Source organism: Mauremys mutica, chromosome 4 (assembly GCF_020497125.1).
Source record: "Mauremys mutica isolate MM-2020 ecotype Southern chromosome 4, ASM2049712v1, whole genome shotgun sequence".
Lineage (NCBI taxonomy): Eukaryota > Metazoa > Chordata > Testudines > Geoemydidae > Mauremys > Mauremys mutica.
In genome coordinates, this window is record NC_059075.1 from 142,124,999 (window position 1) to 142,151,941 (window position 26,943).

General features: G+C 44.8%; 1 protein-coding gene and 1 long non-coding RNA gene across 4 annotated transcripts in view; one reads left to right on the forward strand and one right to left on the reverse strand.

The window, feature by feature from the left end:
- The first annotated feature begins 334 nt into the window (after positions 1-334).
- Positions 335-26,943, forward strand: part of CAMK1G (calcium/calmodulin dependent protein kinase IG) — a 30,402-nt gene continuing 3,793 nt past the window's right edge. The window contains exons 1-10 of one of the 3 annotated variants that reach the window (XM_045014276.1): positions 335-416; positions 7,581-7,698; positions 18,922-19,050; positions 20,360-20,434; positions 22,042-22,180; positions 23,530-23,653; positions 24,808-24,883; positions 25,399-25,511; positions 26,029-26,107; positions 26,503-26,590. In XM_045014276.1, the coding sequence (XP_044870211.1) occupies positions 7,607-7,698; positions 18,922-19,050; positions 20,360-20,434; positions 22,042-22,180; positions 23,530-23,653; positions 24,808-24,883; positions 25,399-25,511; positions 26,029-26,107; positions 26,503-26,590 (915 nt within the window). In that variant the 5' untranslated portion in view covers positions 335-416; positions 7,581-7,606. Of the gene's footprint in view, positions 417-6,334; positions 6,373-7,580; positions 7,699-18,921; positions 19,051-20,359; positions 20,435-22,041; positions 22,181-23,529; positions 23,654-24,807; positions 24,884-25,398; positions 25,512-26,028; positions 26,108-26,502; positions 26,591-26,943 lie in introns of those variants that run through there. The other 2 variants (XM_045014277.1, XM_045014278.1) reach the window with 2 other exon arrangements.
- On the reverse strand, positions 18,679-21,721 carry LOC123368976. The gene is made up of 3 exons (XR_006578949.1): positions 21,567-21,721; positions 20,421-20,533; positions 18,679-19,224 (listed from the first exon to the last, which is right to left on the reverse strand). It is a non-coding gene; the product is annotated as an uncharacterized LOC123368976 (long non-coding RNA).

Below are 26,943 nucleotides of genomic sequence, written 5' to 3' on the forward strand. Positions count from 1 at the left end.
GAAAATCAAATTACTTTGCATTTGATGCAAAAATGTTTTGATATGAAGGGCTTTCCTTGAGAAAGGGTATTGTTGCTGTTATCAAAACCAATCCCTAGCTCACAGGTGGGGGTGAAACTTGGTAAAGCCTTGTCTATAAAGTGCTTTGGGATCCTCAGATGAAAGGTGGCAGGTATTACTGTTATTGCCGGGGGGGGAGGGGGGAAAGAGGTGCACACCCACAGACAAGCATATCCCGATAGTCAATTTACTCCCCTTTAAGTGCTGCCTGGTTACCATCTCATGAAAGAAATCTCCTGCATTCCTCCCCTTTAATCTGAGTTTATTGCTAGCACCAGACCAGTCTCTAATCCCCGCAGACCTGTAGGAGTGGAACAGGAGTCAGAACAGGAGCTGCTTCCTCTGTGATCATTTGGGTAAGCAAAACATATTTTCTTAATAACCATTTGCCTTCCTTGCCTGTTCTGTGCATAAGACTTTAGGTTCTGTACAGTATTTTCTGTTTTAAGATCACTTTTATTATGTTATACCAAAGGAGTGGAGTACAGCTTTGCAGAGGTGGTTAATATTTCTCAGCTTTCATATGTTACACATGTGATCTCATATAATATGAGTGGTACAGTTTTACTTTTAAACTATTTAAACTAACCTAATATGTTTACCTGGAAAATGTGATTCAGCAGAAGTTCATCCCTGACTCCAAATTCATCCACTGCTTTTGTATCAGTAGCGTAGTTGGATGAATATAAGATGTTTAATGTAGGTTTGATTTTAATGCATAACAGCTGGGTCTCTCTGCTGTTCACTTCCTCATTATGCTGTCCCCTAAACATGTCTAACACTGTCTGTGTCTGTTCATTCATTTACATGCAGAACATTCATTTTGTTGCATTTTACAAAGGAAATCCCTTTGACCCTGTATTCCCACCCTATCCTCTTTTGTATGTACTTCTTGTTCTAAAGATAAAACCACCTTTTCATTTTCCCCCTCTCATGCATTGTTGTCGCAAGATTATGAATCAAGTGTTACGGCACTTTTGCTAAGGAAATTCAGAAGAAGAATGTCTGCAGATGGATCTGCTGCTGTCTGATACGAAAGCTGAACCAATTTCTCAGGGAAATATTTAAGCAAGATCCTAACAACACATTAAATTCTAAGCAGTGATGCGTCATTCCCTGGATCAGACTGAACAAAGCAGCAGTCCCGTTTATTGCTCTAGTCTCTGAAAGAGCAAAAAGGTTAGACGTGACAATTGAAATTACTTGTCATTTACAACACAGACACTTGTCAGCCTGGAGTAGCAGAAGGGATCGATATTATACAGTCCTGCATGGTTAATTAATTCATTGTTGTGTGGTGGCTAAATACATTAAAATAATACTTAGCATTTCAAAAGGCTTTACAAGCAGTAACTACTTTATGAGTATTTCCATTTTATTATGCAAACTCAATATACTGAAAATGAAAAGAAAGCCTATTGTTCTTGCATTGCCAAGGGGGTATGGAAAAGATGAACAGAGAAGCCTTTTCTCACTCTGACATCTAGGATTCTATAAGAATGTATTTTCCAAGCACATATTGAGTCTATTTTGCTCCTGTTCAATCTTTCCCTGTGTGTTTTCCATTGGTGCAAATAGAAGATACACAGGAAAGAAAAGGATAACACACATACTAATAGAGTGTCAAGAAGAGATTGACAGAAGGAAGATAAGTGTATGTTAAGTATATAGATATAACACATGTATGCAAAATTGTTAGAAAAATACGCCAGGCCAAGCACAAAATCTGCTTGCCCAACTTTTACCGTGATCTTTTACTTCTCCATAGAAAAATAAAACTAACACAAACAAGTGGGTAGAATTAGTAAATATTTATTTGTATTGTGGTAGTGGTCTCAGGAAAGGTCAGGGTTTGCGCTAAGCACTGAATGAACTAAGTAAAACAAAGACAGTCTCTGTCCCACACCACACCACTTTCTATGATTAGGGCAAATTGCAAGAGGTGCATAAACAGACCAGTGAGGGAAGGGTGGAGGACAAGGTAAGAGTAAAGATGGGTGAATTGCATAAATCGCCAGCCGCAGGTCAGAGTAGCCCAGGGATTTTTGCAAGGCTTCTGTGTTGTGTGACTAGTTCTTAGTAAATGTCTGGCGGGGGGGGGGGTGGAGGATTTTGAAAGTCTCTATGTTCTGCCATGAGACGAGGCAGATGGCCACTTTGTCAAGTACTTACACAGCCCCCATATCTTGGCACCTCATAAACCTTCAGTGTCTTTACCTCACAGTAATGCCTCCTATGTCACTGCTCTCCCCCTCTGGGGCAGGTAGGAGACCTGGGATGGGAAGTGACTTGCTCAGTCACACAAGGTGGCCTGTGGCAAAGCATGAAATGGAACCCGGATCTCCTGAGTCCCTGTCCCAGCCCATCCCTAAAGCACAAGATCATCCTTCCTTTCCACAGGCACAGACAGGCAAAAAGTAACTGCCCCCATAAAATAGAGGAGGTAGAAGGGGAAGCTAATCAGATGATCAGATGACTGATAAAGGAATATGCAAACACATGATTCCTTATTTAAAAACAGTATCTGTTAAAAAAAACCTGTTGCAAATAGAATTATGTATACCCCCCTTCCCCCACCCCGGCCAGAGATCTAGTCTGAATGAGCAAACATCAGGCAACACAACACTAGTATTCTAATGGGTATAAGCAATAGAGAGAGTACATTGTGCACACAGATATTGACTTGATCTGTTAGCAGGGAGACTAGGTAATGCTGGAGAGGGGCAGGGTATGAGCTCAGAGGTGGTTTCACGTGTCATAATTTTGCAATTGCCTGGTAGGTTTCAGATAAGTACTCAGCCGGGGATCACACTGAGCCCAAGTGCTCTTTTGAATGTCACATGTTCGATCTCCTTTGTTTCTGGCCTGGGGACTGTCTCATTTGTTCTTTAGTGTTGCACACAGCTGGGTCTCAAATGTCCCAGGGAAGGGGCTCCCTTTTTGTTTCACAGTTCACTGCCTCACTCACGTCTGGAAACTGTCTCCCAGTTTTTTCACAAGCTGAATATAAGCAAGCCTGAACTGCTGGCCAGCGGCTTCCTTGCTGCTTCTCAGATGTTCCATTTCATGGCCTAGTCCAACCATCTCTCAGGAGCTTAGCTTCCTGCTGGGGCCCATGTGAGTTGGCTGGTTGCTGCATGTCATGGGACTGCTTGGCTGGGAGCTTTCCACACACTGGCTGGTCAGTATGTCATTCCTCACATGTAATGGGGCATGCGTAGTTCTGTTCCAGTGGTACCTACAACTCCCTTGCTGCTCTGATGACAGCTGTGCAGTGGCCTGTGAGAAAATGAATTAATGGCTGTTGGTCCATTTCCTGGTGGACAGGTGACGACATCACATAAATCACCGTTATAGCTGGAACCAAATGGCACCTGTGCAGCACAATGATTGGATGGGATTGGGATGCATCCCTTTGGGGAGGAGAGGAGGCATATCAGGAGGGTAAGGTCTCAAGGAAGCCTGTGCTGCTGGTGGCTAATCTAAGTGCTAGAACTGGGCCAATAATTCATAACCAATCATTATTTTGACCAATTTCCTCCCCCCCAGATACAAAGCAATGATCTCCATCGTTCAGATTCATTCAAGCTTTGCAACTTTTACATTTGTATACATCAGATGAAACTCACTTTCAGTCAATCCTTAAGCATTCGTGCTTAAAATTCATTTCTGCGAGTGATTTTTCAGAGAGCAAAGGTGAAAGTGTTGAAAGAATGGTCTTGAATTAAAACCTGCTTACGAATTCAAACAAATATATGCAGACAATGTTCTGCATTAATTGCTCCATGCTGCTAAGAACTCATCAGCACTAATTAAATAAACAACAAAATAGGGCTGTTGTCCAAAGGACTTGCATTGAATTGTCATGTGCACATCAGAATCTATAAAGTGGTTAAAAACTAAGTCTGATTTGGCCTTTAAAGAGTTTATAGACTGAAGCTGTCATTCTTTTGCAGCTGAGTCAATTTCTCTTTCAACAAAGTTGAATTAACCTTTGAAATCTCATGTTAGGGATCTGAGAATCATTGTAGCTCTGTTAATTAAGGTAACAAAATCAGCTTGGCGGGAATAAAAAATCTAAGCTAACTGTCATGAGACATTAGCTTCCAGCTTCTTCGTTTGCTTTGGTGCTCTCTGTCTCTTCTGAACACTTATTTTTTTCTTTAACAAAAGACTCCATTTTGTCTGCCAAAGATTCAGCCATGTCTTAAAGTATTTTATGGAATGATGTGATTGATCATGCGTAGTGAGAAATGGAGTGTCTTAAAGGCAGTGCTTTCAGCATGCAATCTGATTCTGCTAAACAGAGAATTTTCAATTCATTTCCTTAGCACACTTGACATGGGGGAATCTCCTCCAGTATCCAAGATCAATGTTGGTTCCAAAGATCTCTTCTCAACGCAGCTGGGAGCCTCATGGATCATTTTCTAATATATTTCCCTCTCTGGACTGTTAGATTTGATCTTATTAAGAATACTCATAGAATCATAGAATATTAGGGTTGGAAGAGACTTCAGGAGATCATCTAGTCCAATCCCCTGCTCAAAGCAGGATCAACATCAACTAAATCATCCCAGCCGGGGCTTTGTCAAGCCGAGCCTTAAAAACCTCTGAGGATGGAGATTCCACCACCTCCTTAGGTAACACATTCCAGGGCTTCACCACCCTCCTAGTGAAATAGTGTTTCCTAATATCCAGCCTAGACCTCCCCCACTGCAACTTGAGACCATTGCTTCTTGTTCTGTCATCTGCCACCACTGAGAACAACCAAGCTCCATCCTCTTTGGAGCCCCAACCCCTGGAGGTAGCTGAAGGCTGCTATCAAATCCCCCCTCACTCTTCTCTTCTGCAGACGAAATAACTCCAGTTTCCTCAGCCTCTCCTCGTAAACCATGGGCCCCAGCCCCCTAATCATTTTTGTTGCCCTCCGCTGGACTCTCTCCAATTTGTCCACATCCCTTCTGTAGTGGGGGGGACCAAAACTGGACGCAATACTCCAGGTGTGGTCTCACCAGTGCCAAATAGAGGGAAATAACCACTTCATTTGATCTGCTGGCAATGCTCCTACTAATGCAGCCCAATATGCCATTGGCCTTCTTGGCAACAAGGGCACACTGCTGACTCATATCCAGCTTCTCGTCCACTGTAATCCCCAGATCCTTTTCTGCAAACTCTACTCATGGTAGAGTTTATACTGCACTTCACACCTTCCAGACCTTTCACAAACATTAACTAATTCTCAAAGCACGCCAGTAAGCTCCAGTGAGTAGTGATATTATTTATTTGTATTATGGCAGTGCTATACAAAGTCTCTGCCCTGAAGATCTTACTGTCTAAATAGAGAAGGGCAGATAAAGGGTGGGAGGCAAAACAGAGGCACAGGGAGAAGTGACTTGCCCAGCAAGTGGCTGATAAGAACTAGGTTTACTGAGTCCCAGTTCTGTGAGTTGGGGAAATCAAGACAGAGAAGAGTGGGATGGGCTCAGGCCAAATTTTCAGGGTGCCACCTAAATAAGTGGCCTGATTTTCCGATGTGCTGAGTGCCCACACCTCCCACTGAAGTCTTTGCTAACTAGCCTAAATCTAGGTACCTAAGTGTAAAAGTGATGGTATAAGTGACTGCTTGACGGCCATCTTGTGTGCAGAGTGCCCACACCTCCCACTGAAGTCTTTGCTAACTAGCCTAAATCTAGGTACCTAAGTGTAAAAGTGATGGTATAAGTGACTGCTTGACGGCCATCTTGCAAGTTACATGGTAGAACTGGGATTAGAACCCAAGAGCTGCTGACTCCTAAATCTGTGTTCTGACTATTAGAGAATGCTGCCTTCCTGACACACTGCACAGTAACAACAGAAGGGAAGAGGGTATCATCACAGAGACCTAACTAACTTTCCCTGTAACGAGTTGGATCCCTTTTGCTGTTCATTAAATAAGATGAGTAGAACCAAGATGAGGTGCTGCAGCTCTGTCGTCCCTCTAAACCTGTGGTTCTCAACTCACAGCCCATCGGCTGCTTGCGGCCCAATCAGCACACAGCTGTGGTCCATGTGACATCCTCAGGGCCATACAGGTACTATACATATTCTGTGGATGCGGCCCACATAATACAGAGAGCTGCATAAGTAGCCCACAATGGTAAATAGGTTGAGAATCACTGCTCTAATTGTCCTCTAAACTCATGTACTCACATTCCCAGGCCTTGCACTTTGCATGCAAATGTGCAGGCAGCCACCATAATGAAGAGATCCCATGTGACTGTTGTCATGAGTTGAGATGGAGCTGGAAACAATGGAATGGAAGTCCTCTGTGTGGTGAGTCCTAAGGCAGCTGCTGATTCACCAAGGAGCATGGACAGAAAGCAAAGGGAGCCAGCGAGGGGTCGATGTTACATTTAAGGAGAGCTTGTTTGCTGTGCTGGTTGTGTGGAATGGGAATAGACTGAGCTCTATGACAGCTGCTGCCCATGCTGTGCCTGGTTGTGGATAAGTACCAGGCTACCAGCCTACTGTACTGTCAACCTGACATCTTCCATCAGAAGCAAAATTAAGACCAAAACCAAACCCCACCTGTTTGTGACATCACAATTCTCTCTACAGCCACCATTGTGATGTCACAAGCTTGTGACTCCACATAAGGAATAAGCAGTAAGGAAAGGTGGAGATTCCTAAGAAACAATCCAGTTTCCAGGCAAATATCGCACGTAATGAAAGAAAAGAGACACAGCGCATACTAGCTAGATCAGCAAATCTTTAGTAAATTTTCTTTGAGTCAACACCAGCTCTTTAACCTATTTTAATATTCAAGCAATTAAGCCGCTCTAATATAACCTGCCTGCATCTTCAGTTGCATCTAACTTTAATCCATTATATCAAGGGTGCTTTAATAGGTTAGCACGAGCAGCCACTCAGCAGCATAATCACAGTTTAGCCATTATATATTCAGCAAAATATAAACATTTGTAATTGCCAATCTCTCACATTTGTCATTAAATGACTATCCCCAAATAACAAGTCCCAACATATGAGTGCTAGATTCTTAGCCAAGATGTCTAATATTAGTTGTAATGCACATTTGGAATCTGATGCAATTTAATATGTAAGATCCAATAGAACTTGAAGTCTCATCTTGGTAGTGGCTGAGGGGAGTGTACTGGTAATTTTCAAGGAGAGTGATTATTTTGTGTCAAATTCTCAGAAAAACAATTTTCTTTTTAAAGGGGTACAATTTGTACTTGCATTTTTGTACTGGCAATTGTGGGTAAAATTATTTCATCATTCTACCTGATAGTCACATGATTTGCACCTACAGTTTATTTTGTGGATGCAAAATTGACGTCCTTGCGTCTTGGCTTTGACAGAACCAAAAGGAAATGTTCAAAAACCTCCAAAGGAGAATCCAAGCAAATGGGTACGTTGCAGGATGCTATGCAGAGGTTTAAGTTTTACACACCACTAGCTCCTGCTCTTGATACTGTGAACACCTGACCACTCAACCAATGCTCTTCCCCTCCTTCTGGCAGAATTCCCCGCTTCAGCTCTGGAGAAAATGGGCCGCAAGGAAGTGGATGACACCCGTTCCTGGAAGAAACCGACCAACAACATCCGAAAAACATTTATCTTCATGGAGGCACTAGGATCGTGAGTACCTGAGTATCATGGCTAATCTCTGGCCTCCCCCAAATTGGAAGCAAGGCTTTTACTAGCTAGAACTTGTGGTAGAACTAGAAGGAGTAATGCACATGTTACTTAAGCAAGAAAGAGATGCACTTTAAATAAAGTGAAGAATAAAACTGTTTATTTAGTAAGGGAAGGTTCGGACAATCTTTGGGAAATAACATCTTTACATGACACTAGGATGGGTGTGGCAATTTCCTCCAAACATTTGAAATTTATTTACGCCTTTTCTATCCCTGCCTCTCAACTCCATCTCAAAGAGATTCCTTTTCCCTTTCCAAGGCTTCACTGTCACTCCATCTCCCATTAATTTCTATATCTGCCAGCTATAGTCTTATGACCACAATGTAGTCATAGGACCACATGAGAGACATCAAAAGCTGAAGACTGGTCTCAGAGTCAGGACCTCCTGAATTCTAATCCAAGCCTTGACAGGAATGACCTCTCTGGTGTAGAATGAGTCCCTTAATCTCTCCACCTGTTTTCCTGGGAGATGAAGGGAGGCTGTGCCCTCTTGATCCTGGGTGAGAACATTTGGTAATAGGGCAAATAATCACTGGCAGTTGTACAACCCCAAAGCGTTTCATGCTATTTTCATTCATTTATGTTTGTAAAATGCTTTGAACTACTTTGATGAAAGGTGCTGGAGATGTGCAAGAATCTTTATTTATAGTTATTTGATTATATTGCTAGGGGGCTATTGTCATTGTTGTGTGTGGCTGTGTGTGAGACCTCCTGCCTCCATACCTGCTCACACATACAGCTCTCTTGCTGCCAGCACCTTCTTGCCCATAAGGATCAAATTCTGAAAGGCAGCCTTTACATTTGCAAGTTCCCCCACATTTACCCAGGCAAAACAGAAGAGTAAGATGTCAGTCCAGTTTGCTCATGCAGACATGGAGCCTTGCTTAAAACCATGTTGAAACCTTGGTCCTAATCTGCCATTAAAAAATGGATGTCTTTCTTAGCTAAACATACTCAGATCTGCTGTGCTTCTGCATGGCACATGGATTTCAGTGCAGACTGTACTTGACATGCACAGATTAAAGTACTCAAAGTTCAGTATATCTGCAGTCGATGCTTTGCTTGCATTGCAAAGAGCAATCCCATTTCCAATTGCATGTAAGAAAAAAAGCAGGTGCCCAAGCCAGTTACTGAATGGCTGTATCAGCACGAAGCTTTCCTCTGAAAACAATCCCCACTGCTCTAGCACTGGTGCAAACCCCGTGTATACAAGACTCCTGGGTTTAGGCAACGTGTGATCTATATCTCCCTGGAGCAGGCTTGCTCAGGAATGCGCCTCCAAAGATGCCTCAAACGCACAAGTGTCACTTCCAAGCTCCGTTTGAGTGAAAGACAATATGGAAGCTGCCTGGAGGCATGGCAACTCAGCCTCAGCTGGGGTGACCAGATGTCCCGATTTTATAGGGACAGGCCTGATTTTTGGGTCTTTTTCTTATTTAGGCTCCTATTACCCCTCCACCCCCTGTCCTGATTTTTCACACTTGCTGTCTGGTCACCCTATCCTCAGCTAGGGCTAGGAAATTATCTGTACAAAATCCTGCCTGCGCATTCCTATGTGGTGCTGGGAGACATCTTTCTGCACACTTCTGTTTTGTATGCCTGTGCCCCTTTAAGGCCAACATGCTATAATAACCTGTGAACTGCAGCATCTTGGCATCGTATGAGCCATTGAAGGGTTTGAAGCCTGTGATTGCTGCGTTGTTCGTTCTGGACCTTTCCTCTAGATTCACACGAGAGTACCCGCTTCATTCACAACTCTCAGTCTGCTAGAGAGAGGTAGTGTTTTCTAATGCTTAAAACAGGAGGCTGGGAGTCAGGACACTTGGGTTCTGGTCCTGGCCTTGAGAAGGGATTGTTATCCAATAGTTAGAGCAAGGGAATGGGAGACAAGACTGCTGGGGCCTGCTCCTGGCATTGCTTTGCTGTGCCAATGTAAGGAGGCAGTTTATGTGGGCCTGTCGTCTCCAAAGGGTTTTACCAATTTCCTGGGACTATGAATAGAGTGGTGGTATTGATGTCCTAGAGTAGTGGTTCTCAACCAGGGGTACGTGTACCCTTGCGGGTACTCAGAGGTCTTCCAGGGAGCACATCAACTCATCTAGATCAGTGTTTCTCAACCTGGGGGTTGCAGCCCCCATGGGAGTCTCAGGACTGGTTTGGAGGGGTTGCAAATGCAGGGCTGGCATTCAGGGGTGGTGAGGAGGGCAATTGTCCAGGGTCCCCTACCAGGCCACGCAAAGCTAAGTTACATGCTTCAGCTCTGGGTCTGGGCTTCACACAAGGCTCACAAATGAAAAACAGGCTCAAGTATCACATTGAAATATAAGGACAATATTTATACGCCAATCAACTTATTTTATAATTCTATGGTAAAAATGAGCGAGTCAGCAATTTGTCAGGAGTAGTGTGCTGTGACTCTTGCGTTTTTATGTCTGATTTTGTAAGCCAGGAGGTTTTAAGTGAGGTGAGACTTGGAGCATGCAAGACAAATCAGATCCGGAAAGGGGTACAGTAGGCTGGAAAGGTTGAGAACCCCTGCTCTGTAGTACAGTGGCAAGAGTACTCTTTTGGGTGATTAGAAACCTTGATTCAATTCTTACCTGGGCCTCATGAGAAGGGCTCTCAACAGTGACAACTCTGGGGGGTTTTATGTTGAAGATGTTCCACTTTAATTATCTGTTAATTGGCCAAAGCAAGAGTCAAATGTAGGAAGCCCCCTATACAGCAGTGGCTAGGGTACTCCGCTGGGATGTTAGATACCCTGAATCAAGGCTCCTGGCTGCTAGGACGAAAGGCTTTGACCAGGGAATTCTAGCTGCCTTTCAAGTTGAAGCGCTTCCACTTTAATTAACTATTAATTGGGCCAAAGCAAGAGTTAAGTCCCAGAAGCCCGTGGTAGCATAGTGGGCAGGGTAAACACGCTGCAAGGGTTAAAGACCCTGGTTCAATTTTTCCCTGGGCTGTATGAGAAGCAATCTGAACAGTGACAACCATGAAGCTTTCTTGTTGATGCTTGTTTAATTATCTGTTAATTGGGCCAAAGCAAGAGGTAAGCCTAAGAAGCTCTCTGTGGCGCAGTGGTCACAGCACTTACCTAGGATGTTGGCCTGCTTGGTCTAAATCCCTAGTGTAGCAGCAAAGGTGTTTCATTTGAACAGGGAGCACTATCCAGCTTGCCTGTTGGTGCTGTTCCCCTTTACTTAACTAGGAATTGGGGCAGGCAACAGGCTAGGATCATGCTATAGTCCAGCAGTGGGGTGCTTGCTTAGGAAGTGGGAGATCCTTGGACTTCCAGGTTTGGATCCTCCCTCTGCCCCTTTAGAAGGGGTTTGAATGGGAAATCCCATCTCCCAGGTGACCAGGGAGGTGGCAGACTCCTGTTTAGGTCCCCCCTCCTTCGCGGGAGCCCTTGTCTTCCTGAGAAAAGGAGGGGTCTCAGACATGGGTCTCTCACCTCTAGAGGAGGGTAGGGTGGAGGTGTGGGGGGTAAGGTGGGCGGGGAGGGGCAATCCCTGGGAGGTGGGAGAGCCCTGTAAGCAAGTCATTTTTTAAGTGAGGTGAAACTTGGGGTACGCAAGACAAATCAGACTCCTGAAAGGGGCATCGTAGTCAGGAAAGGTTGAGAGCCACTGGCCCAGATCCCCAGCCATGAATGTGGTTAGAGTCTACACTGCTCTCCAGCATGGGCTTTTCATTTAGAGACGCAGAATGCCCATTGTTCGGGAGCAGGAATCAGAAAACCTGGGTTCCTTTCTTGATTCTGCTTCTGACTCTTTGTGTGATTCTGGGCAAGTTGCTTCACCTCTCTGTGCCCTGGTTCCTGCATCTTTAAAAGGGGGGTGACACCACTTGCCCACCTCCATAAGGAACTGGTTAAATACCCAGTGAGGTGCATGGAAACTTAAATCGCTTTGATGAAAATTGTTTCATCGTGCTCACACTTCAGAAAAGCCACCACAAGCTGCTGAATTACACCGAGAAAATGGGATCTCTTTTCCTAACCGCCCCCTTATGATTCTTTCATTCTATTTAACAAACAAAAGCACTTTGTTTTTCAAGAGCCCCTGAACCTGCTTGGCTTCAGCATCAGTTGCTTGATTATGATTACAAGGCTGAGTGAGCAAAAGATTTCTCCTTCACATGCTTCATCCTATTTAATTCTCTCTCAATGTCTGAGACTCCAGCATCGCACAGTGACTGTCCCTTCCCCTACCTCCAGTCCAATCAGGATGTTGCCTCGCTCCCCAGTTATCCCTCCAAAGCTGGACTGGCTCTGTGAGTAATGGGTTGTTTGGGAGACAAGCAGCTGTAATGACATAACTGCTTAGTCACTTTCTCTTAAATTTACAAATCTGCCACTTAAGTTTGCTCACGCTGACCTCCACATTCTCAGCCAGCCACAGATGAGATGCCTCACACTCTCAGAGGCTCGCCCATGGCTTTGGAAATGATACTAAAAGCAATTTGGTCCTGTCTGCACTAGCTTCTATATACAGTGCCGTCGTTCCCTTTTGGGTATCTGAAAGTATTGGGAAAACAGATTCTCTGGAGATTTCTAGAATATCCTAAATTAGTCTTGGGTGCTCCCCTATTTTCCTGTCTCCTTTCTGGGCTCAGAACTCTGCACCTGCATTACTCGATTCCTGTTTTTCACCTGTCCTCTGCTTCCCAGCTCATTCCTACAATGTATCACTGCAGGGAGCATGCACCCCAGTTCAACCCTGAATTGCAATATTACAGGATTCCCCACATATTCTTCTTCCCCGTCTGATCACTCTGCTCTTTCAATGCCCCGGGTGAAGAGTGGGGAGGACCCTGGAAGAATGTAAACAGCAAACATGTAGCTCAGGTCCCCAGACTCTGGCTGCATTGCACTGTGCAGTATAAACAGAAGCAGCAAGTCTAGGGTGACCAGATAGCAAGTGTGAAAAACTGGGACAGAGGAGTGGGGGGCAATAGGCACCTATGTAAGAAAAAGCCCCAAATATCTGGACTGTCCCTATAAAATCGGGACATCTGGTCACCCTAAGCAAGCCCCATAACAAATAATTCCACCTCTGCATTTGGATGACCTCTGCTTTAACCATCCATCTGCTGCTACCCTGAACATACAAATCTTCTGGAATCATACGCTGGGGGGAGATAAGGGGAGGGGGGGATCAGGAGAGGTGGCGAAATGACATGTCTTTAGCCATAGACAGCCTGCCAATGGCCCAGGCGGGATGCAGAGAGAATAAGGAAGCCCACTGCTCAGTTTTACCACATGCTTAATGAGGAGAATGACCCAGACACAGAGAATATTCGCTCGGTTTATGTTCCAGTCTGCAGACACCACCATGTTACTACAGGGCAATGTTAGGAGGAATGAGAAGGGCTGCAAGGAATGCAAAGCACTTCATTAAGGCCCCTCAGGCTGCTCTCTGGAAATACTAAAATAAATAAGTGCAGCTTATCATTCGCACTGTAATGGTTTAAAATCTGAGGGCCTGGTTCCCCTGAAAATCCTCTGGAGCTGACAGCGGAACCTGGCCCCAGCAATAGGTCCAGATCCAAATGTGACTGTCCCTGATTCTAAACACCCACCTGGATCTGAGCCCCCGCCCCCACTGATTAATGGGGAAAGCTCAGATCCAACCTCTAGTTCTACTAAGCACTGATATGGCCAGTGCTCATGAGTAATACTCACTGAGCAGAAAATATGCCGTTTTACCTCTTCCCTTATCCTTCCTGTCACATTAGGTTGTCTTGTTCGCCTGTTGTAACCTGGTTTGTACATTCTCTGCGACACAGGCACCATACAAGCACTTCTTTAAAAGACAGCCCAGTGCAATACAGCCCTAATTCCTCGACTGGACCCCTTCGATGCTATAATACAGTAACAACATGGGAAGAGTTTTATTGAATTAGGAGTTTAAATGAAAATTTCCCGGAGCTCAGAAGCACTTAGATGCATTTTCCATTCACAACAGAGGCTTCCAAGCAGACCTCAAATACGTATGATTCTCATTTTTTTTTTTTTTAGTTGCTTGGAAATTTGCTTTTTTTCCCTCTCCTCTCCCCACCATATTCCATCTATTTTACCACTGACCTGTTCCATGCTGAATGTGACATCTTTGGAAGTTAACAGCTTGACTAGTTCCCGTGTGTGTACAAAGCTGGTAAAACTTTAAGGCAGTGGAGTGCGAATAGAGCTGCTTTTCAGAGCAGGGAATTCTATAAAATGAAGCTTTCCTGTGACCTAAGAACCTGCAGTGGAGCCTCCGTGAAATTCAGCATTGTCTCCAGAGTTAAGCCCCTGGACCCTGCTGGGCACGTGCCAACCGCTGCTGCAGTATAAAAGGGAGCAGCCTAGCCCAGTCTGGGCTGACAGCTGAGAAGCAGCTAGGAACCTGGACCGAGGAAGCAGGAGATGCTGAGGCCCAGGTGGGCACCCAGGCACCTGTGGATGCCCTAGGGAAATTGCAGTTGCCACCTGAGATGCCCTAAGACTCTGAAGACACCCTGACTTCAACTACACGAGTCATGGTAGGAAGCAGCCCAGGAAGGGACTAGCCAGTGTCCCTGTAGCAGTTGGTGTGTTGTGGGTGGCTTCTCTGGTGGCTTTGTGGTGAACCCTGTTGCCACTACCAGGGCCCTGGGCTGGGATCCAGTGGCGTAAGGTCTGGGTACCCTTTGGGGGGCAGCCTACCAAACCCCTCGCATAGGGCCACTGGGCTGTGCTTCCCTGCTGCTGCTGAGGGGAGCCCTGTGGCCTCTTGGCCATGCAGCCTTGAGGCTGAATGCAGCCATATTGACTTAACCATGGGGCTACCCTACCCTTGCCCCACCCCATGGTGATGGGGGTGAACTGGCCCTGCGACAAGGGGGTGCATCAACTCATCTAGATTTGCCTAGTTTTACAACAGGCTGCATACAAAGCACTAGCGAAGTCACTACAAACTAAAATTTCATATGAACAGTGACTTGTTCATACTACTTTATACACTGAAATGTAAGTACCATATTTATATGCCAATTGATTTATTTTATAATTATATGGCAAAAATGAGGAAATCAGCAATTTTTCAGTAATAGGCTGAGACACTTTTGTTTTTTTGTAAGCAGGTAGTTTAAGTGAGGTGAAACTTGGGGGGGGATATGCAAGACCAATGGGACTCCTGAATGGGGTACAGTCATCTGGAAAGATTGAGAGCCTCTGAGTTAAATTATCCAGCAGCACTGTCCTGGAGGGGAGTGAGGCTCAAGGAAAGCTTTGTTCCCTTCTAGCCAATTTGTTGATCCATAAATTTCTAATATGGGGGTGTAATTATTTGTTTAGGAATGAAATGTGGAACAGATGCTCTAGCATCTGATCTGTAGGTTGTTCATTTCCTACCATTGCATTACAAACCAAGATGGTATTAGAAACGAGGATCTGTGCCACATGCAGTGGGTGTTTCAGTAGGGCAGCATTAATTAGCACTGAAGAGAATTGAGTAAAATAAATGGAGATATCGGTAAAAAAAAACCTGAAATAAATGGAGGTACCAGTACCCTAGGAAGTTCCAAGGATTCTAAGTGCAATAGAAAACGAAAGAAGTAGCTTAAGCCATTTGAGTGGCTTTCCAAGGGAGATCGTCCTATCAGGCAGAGTGGGTTCCAAAAAACCCACCTGTTTTGTGATCACTTATTTAAAATTATTCATGGAAAAAATGTCATTGCAAATCCAGTTTGTCAGGATTTCATTCTCAATGTGACATCCTGCTAGGGGGACAGGCAGGATGGACAGATGTGAGTATGAGGGACCAGTTTGTCTGTGCATGTATGAAGATGAGTATGAAATAGAGAGCATGGTGGATACTGAGCCTAAAAGTGTCCCAGTGGGAGATGCTGGGTGCTGAGAACTCTGGAAAATCTGGTCCTTGGTTAGGTGCCTGTAAATGGAAGTGGAGCCCTCTTGGAAAAATGGGGCTCCTAGTCCAGGTGCTGAGCATTTGAAAATCTGGCCTTATGTCTATGAGGGTGTTCAATGAATTAAAGATTGGGAATCAGGAACACAGGGAGATGAGGGCAAGACATGGTTGAGCAATAATGATTTGTTCTATAGAGTTGCAGAAAGGGCTGGGGGGGACCAAACTGAGCCTGGGCACAGCACCAGTTGAAGTCAATGGGCTCTCACCTGCTGGAATCAATAATGCTGGATTTGGTCTTGAGGGTGAACTGTTTTTCCCTTGGAAGCCTTCTGTTTGATGTCAGTCTGGATTGGGCATGTGGCTTTGGAGAGTTTTCTGCCTCAGATTGCTCCCTTCTGGAAGGGATGTCCAGGGAGCGCAAACTGAGAACAGCATTGTGATGGTTATGATATCCAGAGAAAACGTCTCCTTCCCCCCTAACAGCTCACTAAGTTATGAGAGGACTCTCTTCAGTGCAAGATGCTCACACCTTAGTGCCAGTTAATCCTCAGTTGATTCAGTGTGAAACTCTACAAAGGTTGTATCCTTAACTTTTAACTCCCTAGACTTGCTGCTTCAAACTTTTCCCTGATTTCTGCTTCCAGAGTGACTGGAAATTCTCTTGGACCATCCCTGCTCCAGGGCCTGATAAAGGGCCCCTTGCACAGCTCCAGAATACAGGGAGCCCCAAGGTCGCTTAGATCGGGGATGGTCTGATTTGAGAATCAGGCCCTTGCACTATTTGTGCCTTCTGCCTCCATACCCTGCTGGACCCACAGTGCAGGAGAGACTATGAAATGGAAGGAGAAGCTCTCCACCCCCACCCACCTCCCAAAATGTTTGAACCTCAAAACATCTCAGGATTCAAATAAAGTCACAGGCTAGTTGTGCTCCAACTCAATTGGCTCTCCCCCAATGCTGCCTATTATATGATCTGCACCTCTCCAGGCTAAGCCAGCACAGTCGCCCGTCTGTGGGGAAGGGCAAAAAGGACACGTCAGAGGCTAAGATACATGGGTAGGACTATGAGTAGCTTGGCTCAGGGAATCTTCTCCCTACTGCAGGCAAGTCATGCCAGGAGCTGCTTTTGTCTTGCTCTTCTTTTTGTGCATGAGTTGCTGCCGCTGGCTAGCAACTGAATACAAAATCAACCAGCTGTATGCCAGATGGGTGCCAAGCGATCTGCACAACATGCTGGGCGCATTATTGAGTGGGATATGAGAGTGGCACGTTTTCTGTTCTTGCTAGTTATTTTCATTACCGTAGCATCTATAGGTCCCAGCTGAGAACCTGGCCCCATTGTGCTGGGCACTATATGGACACGTGGTGTGAGAGACTCCCTGCCTTGAAGAATTTACAGTCCAAATACACAAGACCGACAGAGAGGAAGAGACTCGCTCATGGTCAAAGAGCTGGGAACAGACCCCAGGTCTCCTGAGTGCCACTGGATCCCCACTGGATCACGCTGCCTCTCAAACCATTTTGCTCTTACATTTTCTTCTCTAGCTCCCTTAAATGCTCACAGCTCTACTGGCAATTCTGTGTCAACACCATCAGTTAATCTGCTGTGCAGGTGATGAGGATTACTTGAGAGGAGCTTGGTGCAGTGGCACCATCACCTGACACGTTTAGCTGCCTAAGCAAAAACCTTTAACAAGATTGTAGGCTTTGGCAATGTTATAAATATTCACCCTTCATTGTAATGAGTTGAACTCTGCTATGAGGGATGCGTTGGACACTCATCCATTGCATTAATTCAGAGCATACAGTTCTAAGCTGGTTGTGCGAGAAGCCAGGGCCCAAGCCATCCGATGCCAATAGGAAATGTTATGTAGTGAAGTGGGTTTATCCAGATATTTCATATTTGATTGGCAGAATTTGGATTAATGCACAAAGCGTCCAAACTGTTTTTCAAGAAATAGGCAAAGAAAAGCTCTCACTGAACTGACATGCAGCCACCTCTGGGGCAGGACACAGCCATTCAGTTCAGCTCTGAAATGTCACTGATACAGAGCTGGGAAAATGAATATCTGCCTTAATTGAAACAGCAGAGGGATGCTGAGGAGGCAAAAGGTAATAAATCACTCATGTTAGAATTTGGCTGGGATATCATGAATACCCCTGTCCTGGCCCCAAAAAAGTGCTGTGGGATCTTTAACGGTAATGAATAGATGGGTCTTTGGCTCTGTGCCTCATTAGACAGTTGCCAATATATTCTCCTAGCTGGGATTGCGTTAGCATTTAGCACGGAGAAATCCTGACGGTGGGTCCCAAAAGATTACGGTGCAAAGGCTGAGAGGCAGTAAAATGCCCTCGGATCTATCTCCTTCCTCCTGTTCAGATACTGATCACTGAATGCCTGTGCTGTCAAGTGGTATATGGCACCTGCCTTTTCCGAGACGGACTCTAAATCTGACACCACAGGAGTTGTCTCATGGGCTGGCATGTACATAAGGAGCTACTTGATTGTCTTTACTGGTGTGGTGGTCTCCTGAATGTTGCTACTGTGATTTTGTATCTAATCTCTCTTCCTTTTATCCATCTGTCAGGAAGGTTCCATGCTAGATGTTCTATGTATTCAGCCCTTTCTCTACTCACTACCTTCTTTTCAAAGAATGACCCTACACTGGGGACCTTCACACTCTGGAACTGATGTGGGTTCTCTATACATTGGGTCAAACCATGATCCCAAATCAGAACACATCCTAGATTTGGGCTGCCAGACATTCACATCCAGATCTGTATTTTTCAGCTTTAACTTATCTAAATTAGGCACATCTTTGTCTGCCCCTTTCAGAAAAGATTGTTAGGTGTCTGCAGGTACTGATCATTTTACATACATCATAATAAATATATAGAGTACTATAAGTTGAAGTGAAACTCTACAGGCTTGGTTAACAAGGTTCAATCAAATATTTTCTTTGTTTTTAATACATCTCAGGTTCTTGTTTCCCAAATGTTGCTGACACCTTGCACAGTCTTAAATTGTACATTTCCAAATGGCAACATGAAATCAATAGAATATTGAAGCCATATATACATCACAATAATGGTATCCTAGATATGTGGTGGCCAATTACAAATGCCATCCACTTATCGTGGAAGCTTTAATCATTATTCAATTACTTGCCTGCTTTTTACTTCAGCTCCTTCTCCACATGTATTTGCTTCCAGCTTACAACTTTGCCATCTATTGAAACACCTTTGTCCTTCATCTGTGTTTTCTCCATAGAGGTGCTTTTTCAGAAGTTTTCCTAGTGAAGCAAAGGATCACTGGGAAGCTCTTTGCTCTAAAGTGCATCAAGAAGTCCCCTGTCATCCAGGACAGCAGCCTGGAGAATGAAATCGCAGTGCTGAAGAAGTGAGTGTAATTTTGAATGTGAAGCAGAGCAAACTATTTTCCCACAACATGCACCTTCAGAACCAAAACCATCGATCGCCCTAAGTGTAAGGTCCATTTGCCACTGTTGCTGCACAAATTTGCATCTCATTAAAGGTGGAAGAATGAGATGAAAGGAAGATCAATATTTAAATTCTCTGAAAAGAGGGATATTTGTAAAGTTTAGTTACATATGCCCCTTGGCAAGCCCAACAGTTTTGCAGGAGAACCAGAAAAAGAAACAGACTAAAACCAAACAGCATAAAGAGTGACAGGAAAATTAAATTTTCAACACTGTCTAAAAATAACAAAATATAGAGACTTGTCTTTCACTCACCGAAGGAGTGTAAAATGCTACCATTTTGCTTTGACGGTGTTTAACACCCACTTTGCACTGGTGTAAATGGCAACACACTGCAGGGCAGGAAAGCATCAGCCACAAAGGAGCCAAATGCATGTCAGTCAGGCCCACGTGGACAGTCAGTTTGTCTTCAGCAGGCTAGTGCAGGGTCAATTCACACCTCAGCTTGCCACAAATTAATGTTCATGCAGACAAGCCCTGATTCTCTTCTCTCACTCCTGCATAGGTCAGGAGTCACTCTTTTGGAAGTGAGTGAAATTTTGCCCAGAGAAACTGGTGTGAAGCAAGAGGAAGCAGGGCCGGCTCCAGGCACTAGCCCAGCAAGCAGGTGCTTGCGGCAGCCAATGGAGAGGGGCGGCATGTCCAGCAATTTGGCAGCGGGTCCCTCAGTCCCTCTCGGAGCGAAGGACCAGCCACCAAATTGCCGCTGAAGACTGAAGCGGCGGCGGTAGAGCTGCAGATTGTGATCGTGGCTTTTTTTTTTTTTTTTTTAAACACTGCTTGGGGCAGCAAAAACCCTAGAGCCGGCTCTGTGAGGAAGATTAGGGGCATGACTTTCAGCTTCATAATGCATCATAACCTTTCAAGTACATAAAAGGTTGTTAGGAGGAGAGTGAAATATTGTTCTTGTTAATCTCTAAAGATAGGGCAAGAAGCAATGGGCTTAAATTTCGGCAAAGGAGGTTTAGGTTGGACTTCCTGTCAGGGTAGTTAAGCACTGCCTAGGGAGGTTGTGAAATCTCTGGGTTGGAGGTTTTTAAGGACAGGTTAGACAAACACATGTCAAGAATGGTCTAGTTATTACACAGTCCTGCCTTCAGTGCAGGGAACTGGACTAGATGACCTATCAAGGTCCCTTCCAGTCCTACACTTCTATGATTATCCTCATCAGATAGGTTTGTAACCTCTGTTTGTCTTTGCTGGTTGCAGAATAAAACATGAAAACATTGTGACTCTGGAAGACATTTACGAAAGTGCAACCCACTTTTACCTGGTCATGCAGCTGTAAGTACCTCTTTCTATGCTTCATAGAAACATCCATAACATTTTCCTGGTGCTGAGTGTCCATTTCAGCATCCCCATGCAGGATTCAGGCACTCAAATCTGAAAGTCAAATGCACAAAAATATCCACTCTGACATGTTTTTCATCAATGAACTGTGAACAATGGGGTTTGAGATGCAACTACCCTAGACATTTCTTCATTGTGCATGGGCCTTTTATATTAGTATGTTTCTAAACTCAGATCAGGATCTAACTCCTCAACATTTAGCGGGACAGGAACAGGCAAGTTTCTAATTAAAGCTATGCTATGTACTGGTCCTGTGAAGGGGAAAAATGGGCAAATGTGTCAGCAGTAAAGAAAGCAGATAGCTGTAAAGAACAGCTGAAGGTGTCCCTGCTGTGACAGATGGAATAAGTGTGGATTCCTCTAATGAGGATTGTTTTACTCAGATTAACTCTCAATAAATCAGGTCATGTGATGGAGGCTGGAGACAGCTCAACACACAAGGCTGAAAGTCAGAAGGGAAACCCTTCAAAGCCCTTGGGGTTCAGACAACCAGGTAGCAGCATCACAACCCAGGCAATTTGGGTTTAAGAAATTTTCCAGTTGTACTTATTGGCTCCACAGGAATTATACTAGTGAATTATTTATGGCGCATTTCAAATGCTTGTCTCAGATTGAAGAGCCAAATTGGCTGCATCAAGGCAATAGGTTTCAGGGCTACCCCAAACCTTGCTACATGCATGTCATGGGGCCAGTACACCCTGTCACCCTTTGGGGGAAGGGTGAAGGAGCATTATGGCCCCACAAATGAGCTTAAATGACCACTCTTAGTCTTGAAGCAGTATGGCCTAATGTTTAGGCATTGCCAAGGTGGTCCTCCTACACTGGGCTGCGTGGCCTAATGGCCAGAGTCCATATAGCTGCCCTCTTTGTCAGGGCTGTGTGGCCTAGCAGCCAGATTGGTTGGAGAGGTGGGCTGCTGCCTCAGGGTGGATGGCAGCCAGGGTAGGAAGACCAGGGCCTTTCCCACTCCACCAGGTCCCAACCTAGGGATCCTGCCAGAACACTCCAAGCTAAGCCCTAGTTTTATGACTGATTCCCCTTTAAGTTTCCCTGAGTCACTTGCTACCTGTTCCTCCATGGCTTGTCGTCTTGGGATTCCCACAGCCTCTCCTCTTCCTGTGGTGTCAGATGTCTGGGGGTCATGGGTCATCACAGTCTGGCTGGCCTCCATGCCCTGAAGTGCTGCTGGCACTCCCTCTGCAAGAACCTGCGGCGCATGTCCCTTTCCTTTGGTGGTCAGTCCCACCTGAACTGAGTTCCTCCCTTTTATATCAGTGGTCCAGCTGGAGGATGCCCAGCAGAGCTGAGGGGGTGTGGCCTCCTTGGCCCACAGAGCAGGATTAACCCCTGCTGAACCAGTGTTTATGCATCCATTGGCACTTGAGCAAGGAAAGCCCAGGTACCATAGTGATGAGTGTGAGCTAGATAAAGATATAGGGTTTTTTTTATATCTAGATCAAGTAAAATTTCCTGCTCTTGCCTTTTATTAGTTTTTAATAGCCATACTCTTTAGCTGATGGTGTGTACTATCCGACCTTCAGGGTGTCTGGCGGGGAGTTATTTGACCGAATTTTGGAACGAGGAGTCTATACTGAGAAAGATGCAAGTGTAGTGATCCGACAGGTCCTAGCAGCAGTGAAATATCTGCATGAGAATGGAATAGTTCACCGAGATTTAAAGGTATGTAGACACTGTGCTCTTTGGGAACAGCATTGCCCTGTGATATTAACAATGTCTGCAATGCAGCACTGCAGGGTTCACTAAAGCACACAGTGAAATTCTACTAATGCTCACCAGCTTTTTAGGATCATGCTAATGTCACTATCACCACCCAATAGATCATCCCCTTGGACTTTCATCACCAAAAGCACATAAGGCTCCTATGTAAGGTGCAGGGGCAACTCCATTTGGTGGTAACAGTAGCAGGTTGCACCAAACACACTTATCCATCAAGTTGTGCTCAGTGAGTGTTAACCTGACTCCTGAATTCCAGAGCCATTGCCTGGAATTGGAACCTCACTCTGTATTCTGTGCAGTAACTTTCTAGAGGTTTTAGTCTGAGTCATCTTACTGCTCATTCTGCTGGCCTGGAAGTCAAAGAGCTTCTTGAAATGGCAAGTGAACTGTTTACAAACCAATTAACTCCAATGGCATTCTTGACATAGGGGCCTCTAAAGAGAGGTCACTGGCATAATCCATTGTTTATACAAGTGTCCCCTGGCGCCAGGGATAGGAACTACATATACAAGCATATGGGTATGCAACAGGGTGGCCATACTTGGAGTCATTGCTGGTGAGAATACAGACATGGGCCTATTCTGGCCTGGATTCTTTAGACAATGTCACTTCAGCTCATGATATCGGAAGTCAAGGTTCTCTGTTTTTCCCCAAATAAGGCTGCAGCATCAGCAGCAAAATACAGAACTCCTTTGGATTGAGTGTCAATATTGAAGTAAAACAGTAGGGTCCAGGAGCCCCACACGTGTAGTGCAAGACAGCCCAGGCCCCAGGGAGTTGACAGTCTAGGTTCTAGAAGGGTGCTTATCTGATGCTCATCTCTGCAGTATCTGAATGCCTTGCTCTCACTGAGGGGTTTTTATCTTCAACAGCCCTGTGCAATAGGGAGGCATTACCCACCCTTACAGAAAGGGAAGTGAAACACAGGCTAGATGAAATGACTTGCCCAGGGTCACACGCAGGCTGTGTGGCAGTCAGAGCTAGGAAATTAACTTGGGTCCCGAGTCCCAGCCCAGTGCCCTACCCATTAGAGCATCCTTCCTACCTAAAACAAAACCAATATAAGAGGAAACTAGTTGATAGAGCAGAAAACAGGTATGGTGGGGAGAGGCTAGGGATGTATTCATCATTTTACTGCTGTGGTTTTAGAGAGTCACCATTATATCCCTGGCCACCATTATTTTTACTTGTGCATGAACAGAAACACAAATGAACCTACCATTTGTCAACTGTAGCTGTCCCTCTTTGATTGTCGGTGCAGCATTTAAATTCTGACCATTTCTTACCGACAGCCTGAAAACCTGCTTTACCTGACTCCGGAAGAAAACTCCAAAATCATGATCACAGACTTCGGCTTGTCTAAAATGGAGCAGAATGGCATCATGTCCACCGCTTGTGGGACGCCAGGATATGTTGGTGAGCAAGGGGGAAAGGATGGACTCTCACTGATGACCTACATGACACAGGCTCACATAAGCCTCCCAGGCGCTTTCCGGAAGAAAGCAATGAAATAACATGCTTATGCATATTAGTAACATGCTAATAATAAATACACTGTGTAGGCTGCAGAAGAATCAGATTAGGGACATGATTTTAAGGATGGCAAAATTTCAGAAGACTTAAAAGAGAAAAGGTGTGCAAAATAAACTTTTTTAAATTTTCATTCTAATCTTGAAATTATTCAAGAATTCATTTTATAAAATTTAAAAATTGAAATCAATGGAAGTTTTGCTTGAGTAAGCCTGACCTAATGGCTTGAGAGCTCCAGCATTCCAGCGTTCTAACCCATCTCCAAATTGCACTCTGGCCTTGTGCAAGTCAATCAGCCTTCCTTTGTATGTTGCCCAACTGTAAAACGTATTTACTTCATATGTCTAAAATGTCACAGTAGGGAGCCCATCCTAGGCTCTGGACCCCAGCCCATAAATTGAAAATCACAATATAAACAAATTAGTATAATGAACCATACATCACAAGGGATGCCAGAGCTAATTAATGTCCAGACAGCATTTTGAGGCTATAAAGTTCTGTACGAACAACCAGGTATAAAAGGTAAAACAGAGAACCTGGCTCTTTGAAACACACAGGAACTGAGATCCAAAGGTTGGAAGCTGAAGCTAGACAAATTCAGACTATAAGGTAAAAAAATTTTAACAGTGAGGGTAATAACCATTGAGAGTTTACATGGTGGATTCTCAATCACTTCAAGTCTATAAATCAACACTCAATGCTTTTCTAAAAAGAAGGGGCCTATAGCTCAACCAGAGGTTATAGGCTTGATGCACACATTACTGAGTGAGGTTCTCTGGCCTTTGTTATGCAGGTCAGACTAGATTATCATCATATTCTTTCTGGTCATAAAATCTGAGTCAGTCGTCTTGCTGCTGCTTGGATTTGGTGGGTGGCAAATGCACAGAAGTGTTTGTACACACAACAGTCACTAACTCCTTCTCCAGTATGAAAGCCTCACAAACGAGGTCTGAGAAGCCAATTTTTTGATGTCAAGTCATTCACTATCTTGAAATGGTTTATATTGCCTATAACTTTGATTTGCTTTTGATTTCCTGTAGCTCCAGAGGTCCTAGCACAGAAGCCATATAGCAAAGCTGTTGATTGCTGGTCTATAGGAGTCATTACCTATATCTTGTGAGTATAAGCCAACAGCACCCTTGCTTTTTTTGACAGATGCTCAGGATTCTTCAGTGGTGTGGCCCCTTGGGTGACCCCCACATATGCTTGTGCTAAATGGATGTGACATGCCACCAGCTTAGGAGCCCCGATTTATTCCCAAGGTGAAAGGCAGTGAAACTCAGTGTAATAAAGACCGCAGGCCAATTCACTACAGAGCCCACCCCGTGCACTATTCCTTCAGTACCGTAACTATCACTCAGCATCCCCTCTGTGCTTTCTAGGTTCGGCTGCATCCCATTAGCTGCATGCCAGCTGTGGCTTTGTCCTGACATTGCTGCACCAAAGCTTTTAAGTTTTTTCTGAATTGTTTTTCCCAGACCATGCTGTGTGGTGAGGATACATACAACATCGTCCTCCATTCTTCACTTATCCCTGGGCTCCACACCAGCTGATCCTGGTAGAGTTAAAAAAAAAGCTTGTGTGTGTGTGTGGAGAGAGGAGCTAATCAACTTCTTCCTGTTCTGCTCCAGGCTGTGTGGATACCCTCCCTTCTACGAAGAGACAGAATCCAAACTGTTTGAAAAGATTAAAGAAGGCTACTATGAGTTTGAGTCTCCATTTTGGGATGATATCTCGGAGTCAGGTAAATCTCACCCACTGGGAAGCACTTTATTAGCACTTTATTAGGCATACAACATCTAGAACTCTCCTGATCCTGGATGGGCTGAAATCTACAAGGGAGTGCAAGTGAAGGGGAGTTAAGTGAATCACATCCTCACATTTTCCACAGCAAGTTATTTTCTTTGCTTCCTGGCCACAGTCAGGGTTTCCATGCACCTTCCTCTGAAGCAGCTGGTACTGGCCAGGGTCAGAGATGGGATACTGCAGTGGGTAGGCCACAGGTCTGATCCACTCTGACAATCGCTACATTTTAGCAATAAAACTTGACCCATCTTCAGTTACATTGCTTAAGGGGCCATGTTATCTCCATGGAGCACGTGTCCATTTTACCTTTGGGACGGTGTTACAATACTGTGGGTTTAGATATGGAACATTTAACGCTTAAGCAGCAGGTTTTATCTGCCAGCATTTGCTGTCAGCTTTAGGACTACTTCCTGTACGTGCTAAAACATGTTTCTATCTCTGTTTCCCACAAACAGCCAAGGATTTCATCTCTCACTTACTGGAGAAGGATCCAAATGAGAGGTTCACCTGTGACAGAGCTCTGAGGCACCCCTGGTGAGAGGAACAGGTCTCCTACCGTGTGCATGTGCACCTAACATTGCCAGTCTCCGCATTTAGTACCAGAGGCCTATCTGTAGCCTACAGAATGGTGATGTGTTACTATTCTCTAGTATTTTCTTTGCAGTCTGACTTGGAATGTTCTGTCTTTCTTTTTTGTGAAGAAAGTGGCTATTTGTGCACAGTTCACCTTTAAGATGGAAGGGAAACAATCCCACTGGTATTTTCTCAACTCTGAAGTGTGTGTGTTTGTATTATGTTTTGTTGCTGTTTTTCCTTTGGGTTTAATTACTCTTGATTGAAGGTACAAAGCAGTTAGCTGCCTCCAGAATATGGAATGCCTCTCAAATGCCATCTGCCTACAAGCCTGTTTCTTCTCTCCCCATCTGCAGGATTGATGGAAATACAGCCCTTCATCGGGACATATACCCATCTGTCAGTGCTCAGATCCAGAAAAACTTTGCAAAGAGCAAATGGAGGGTAGGTTGTTTGCCATTGGGAGCACTAGTTCCTGCCCTCTAGCCAGGAGCACACCTTCAACACCATGAATAAGCACCCACAGATTGGACCCCTTCCCCAGAAATCAGTTTGGACATCTTACATGACCATTGTTTATGTTATGGTAGGACCAAGAGGTCTCAACTGAAATTAGAGCCCCTCTATAGTGCTGAACTTGATACAAACACAGCCCCACACACAAAGGGTGGGAAGAGGCAGGATTACAGTCCCATATTACACATGGGGAACTGAGGCACCAAGCAGCTGACTTGCCTGTGGGAATTGAACCCAGGTTTCTTTTCTTATCTCCACACCTGTCCTTCCTGTCAGCTAAG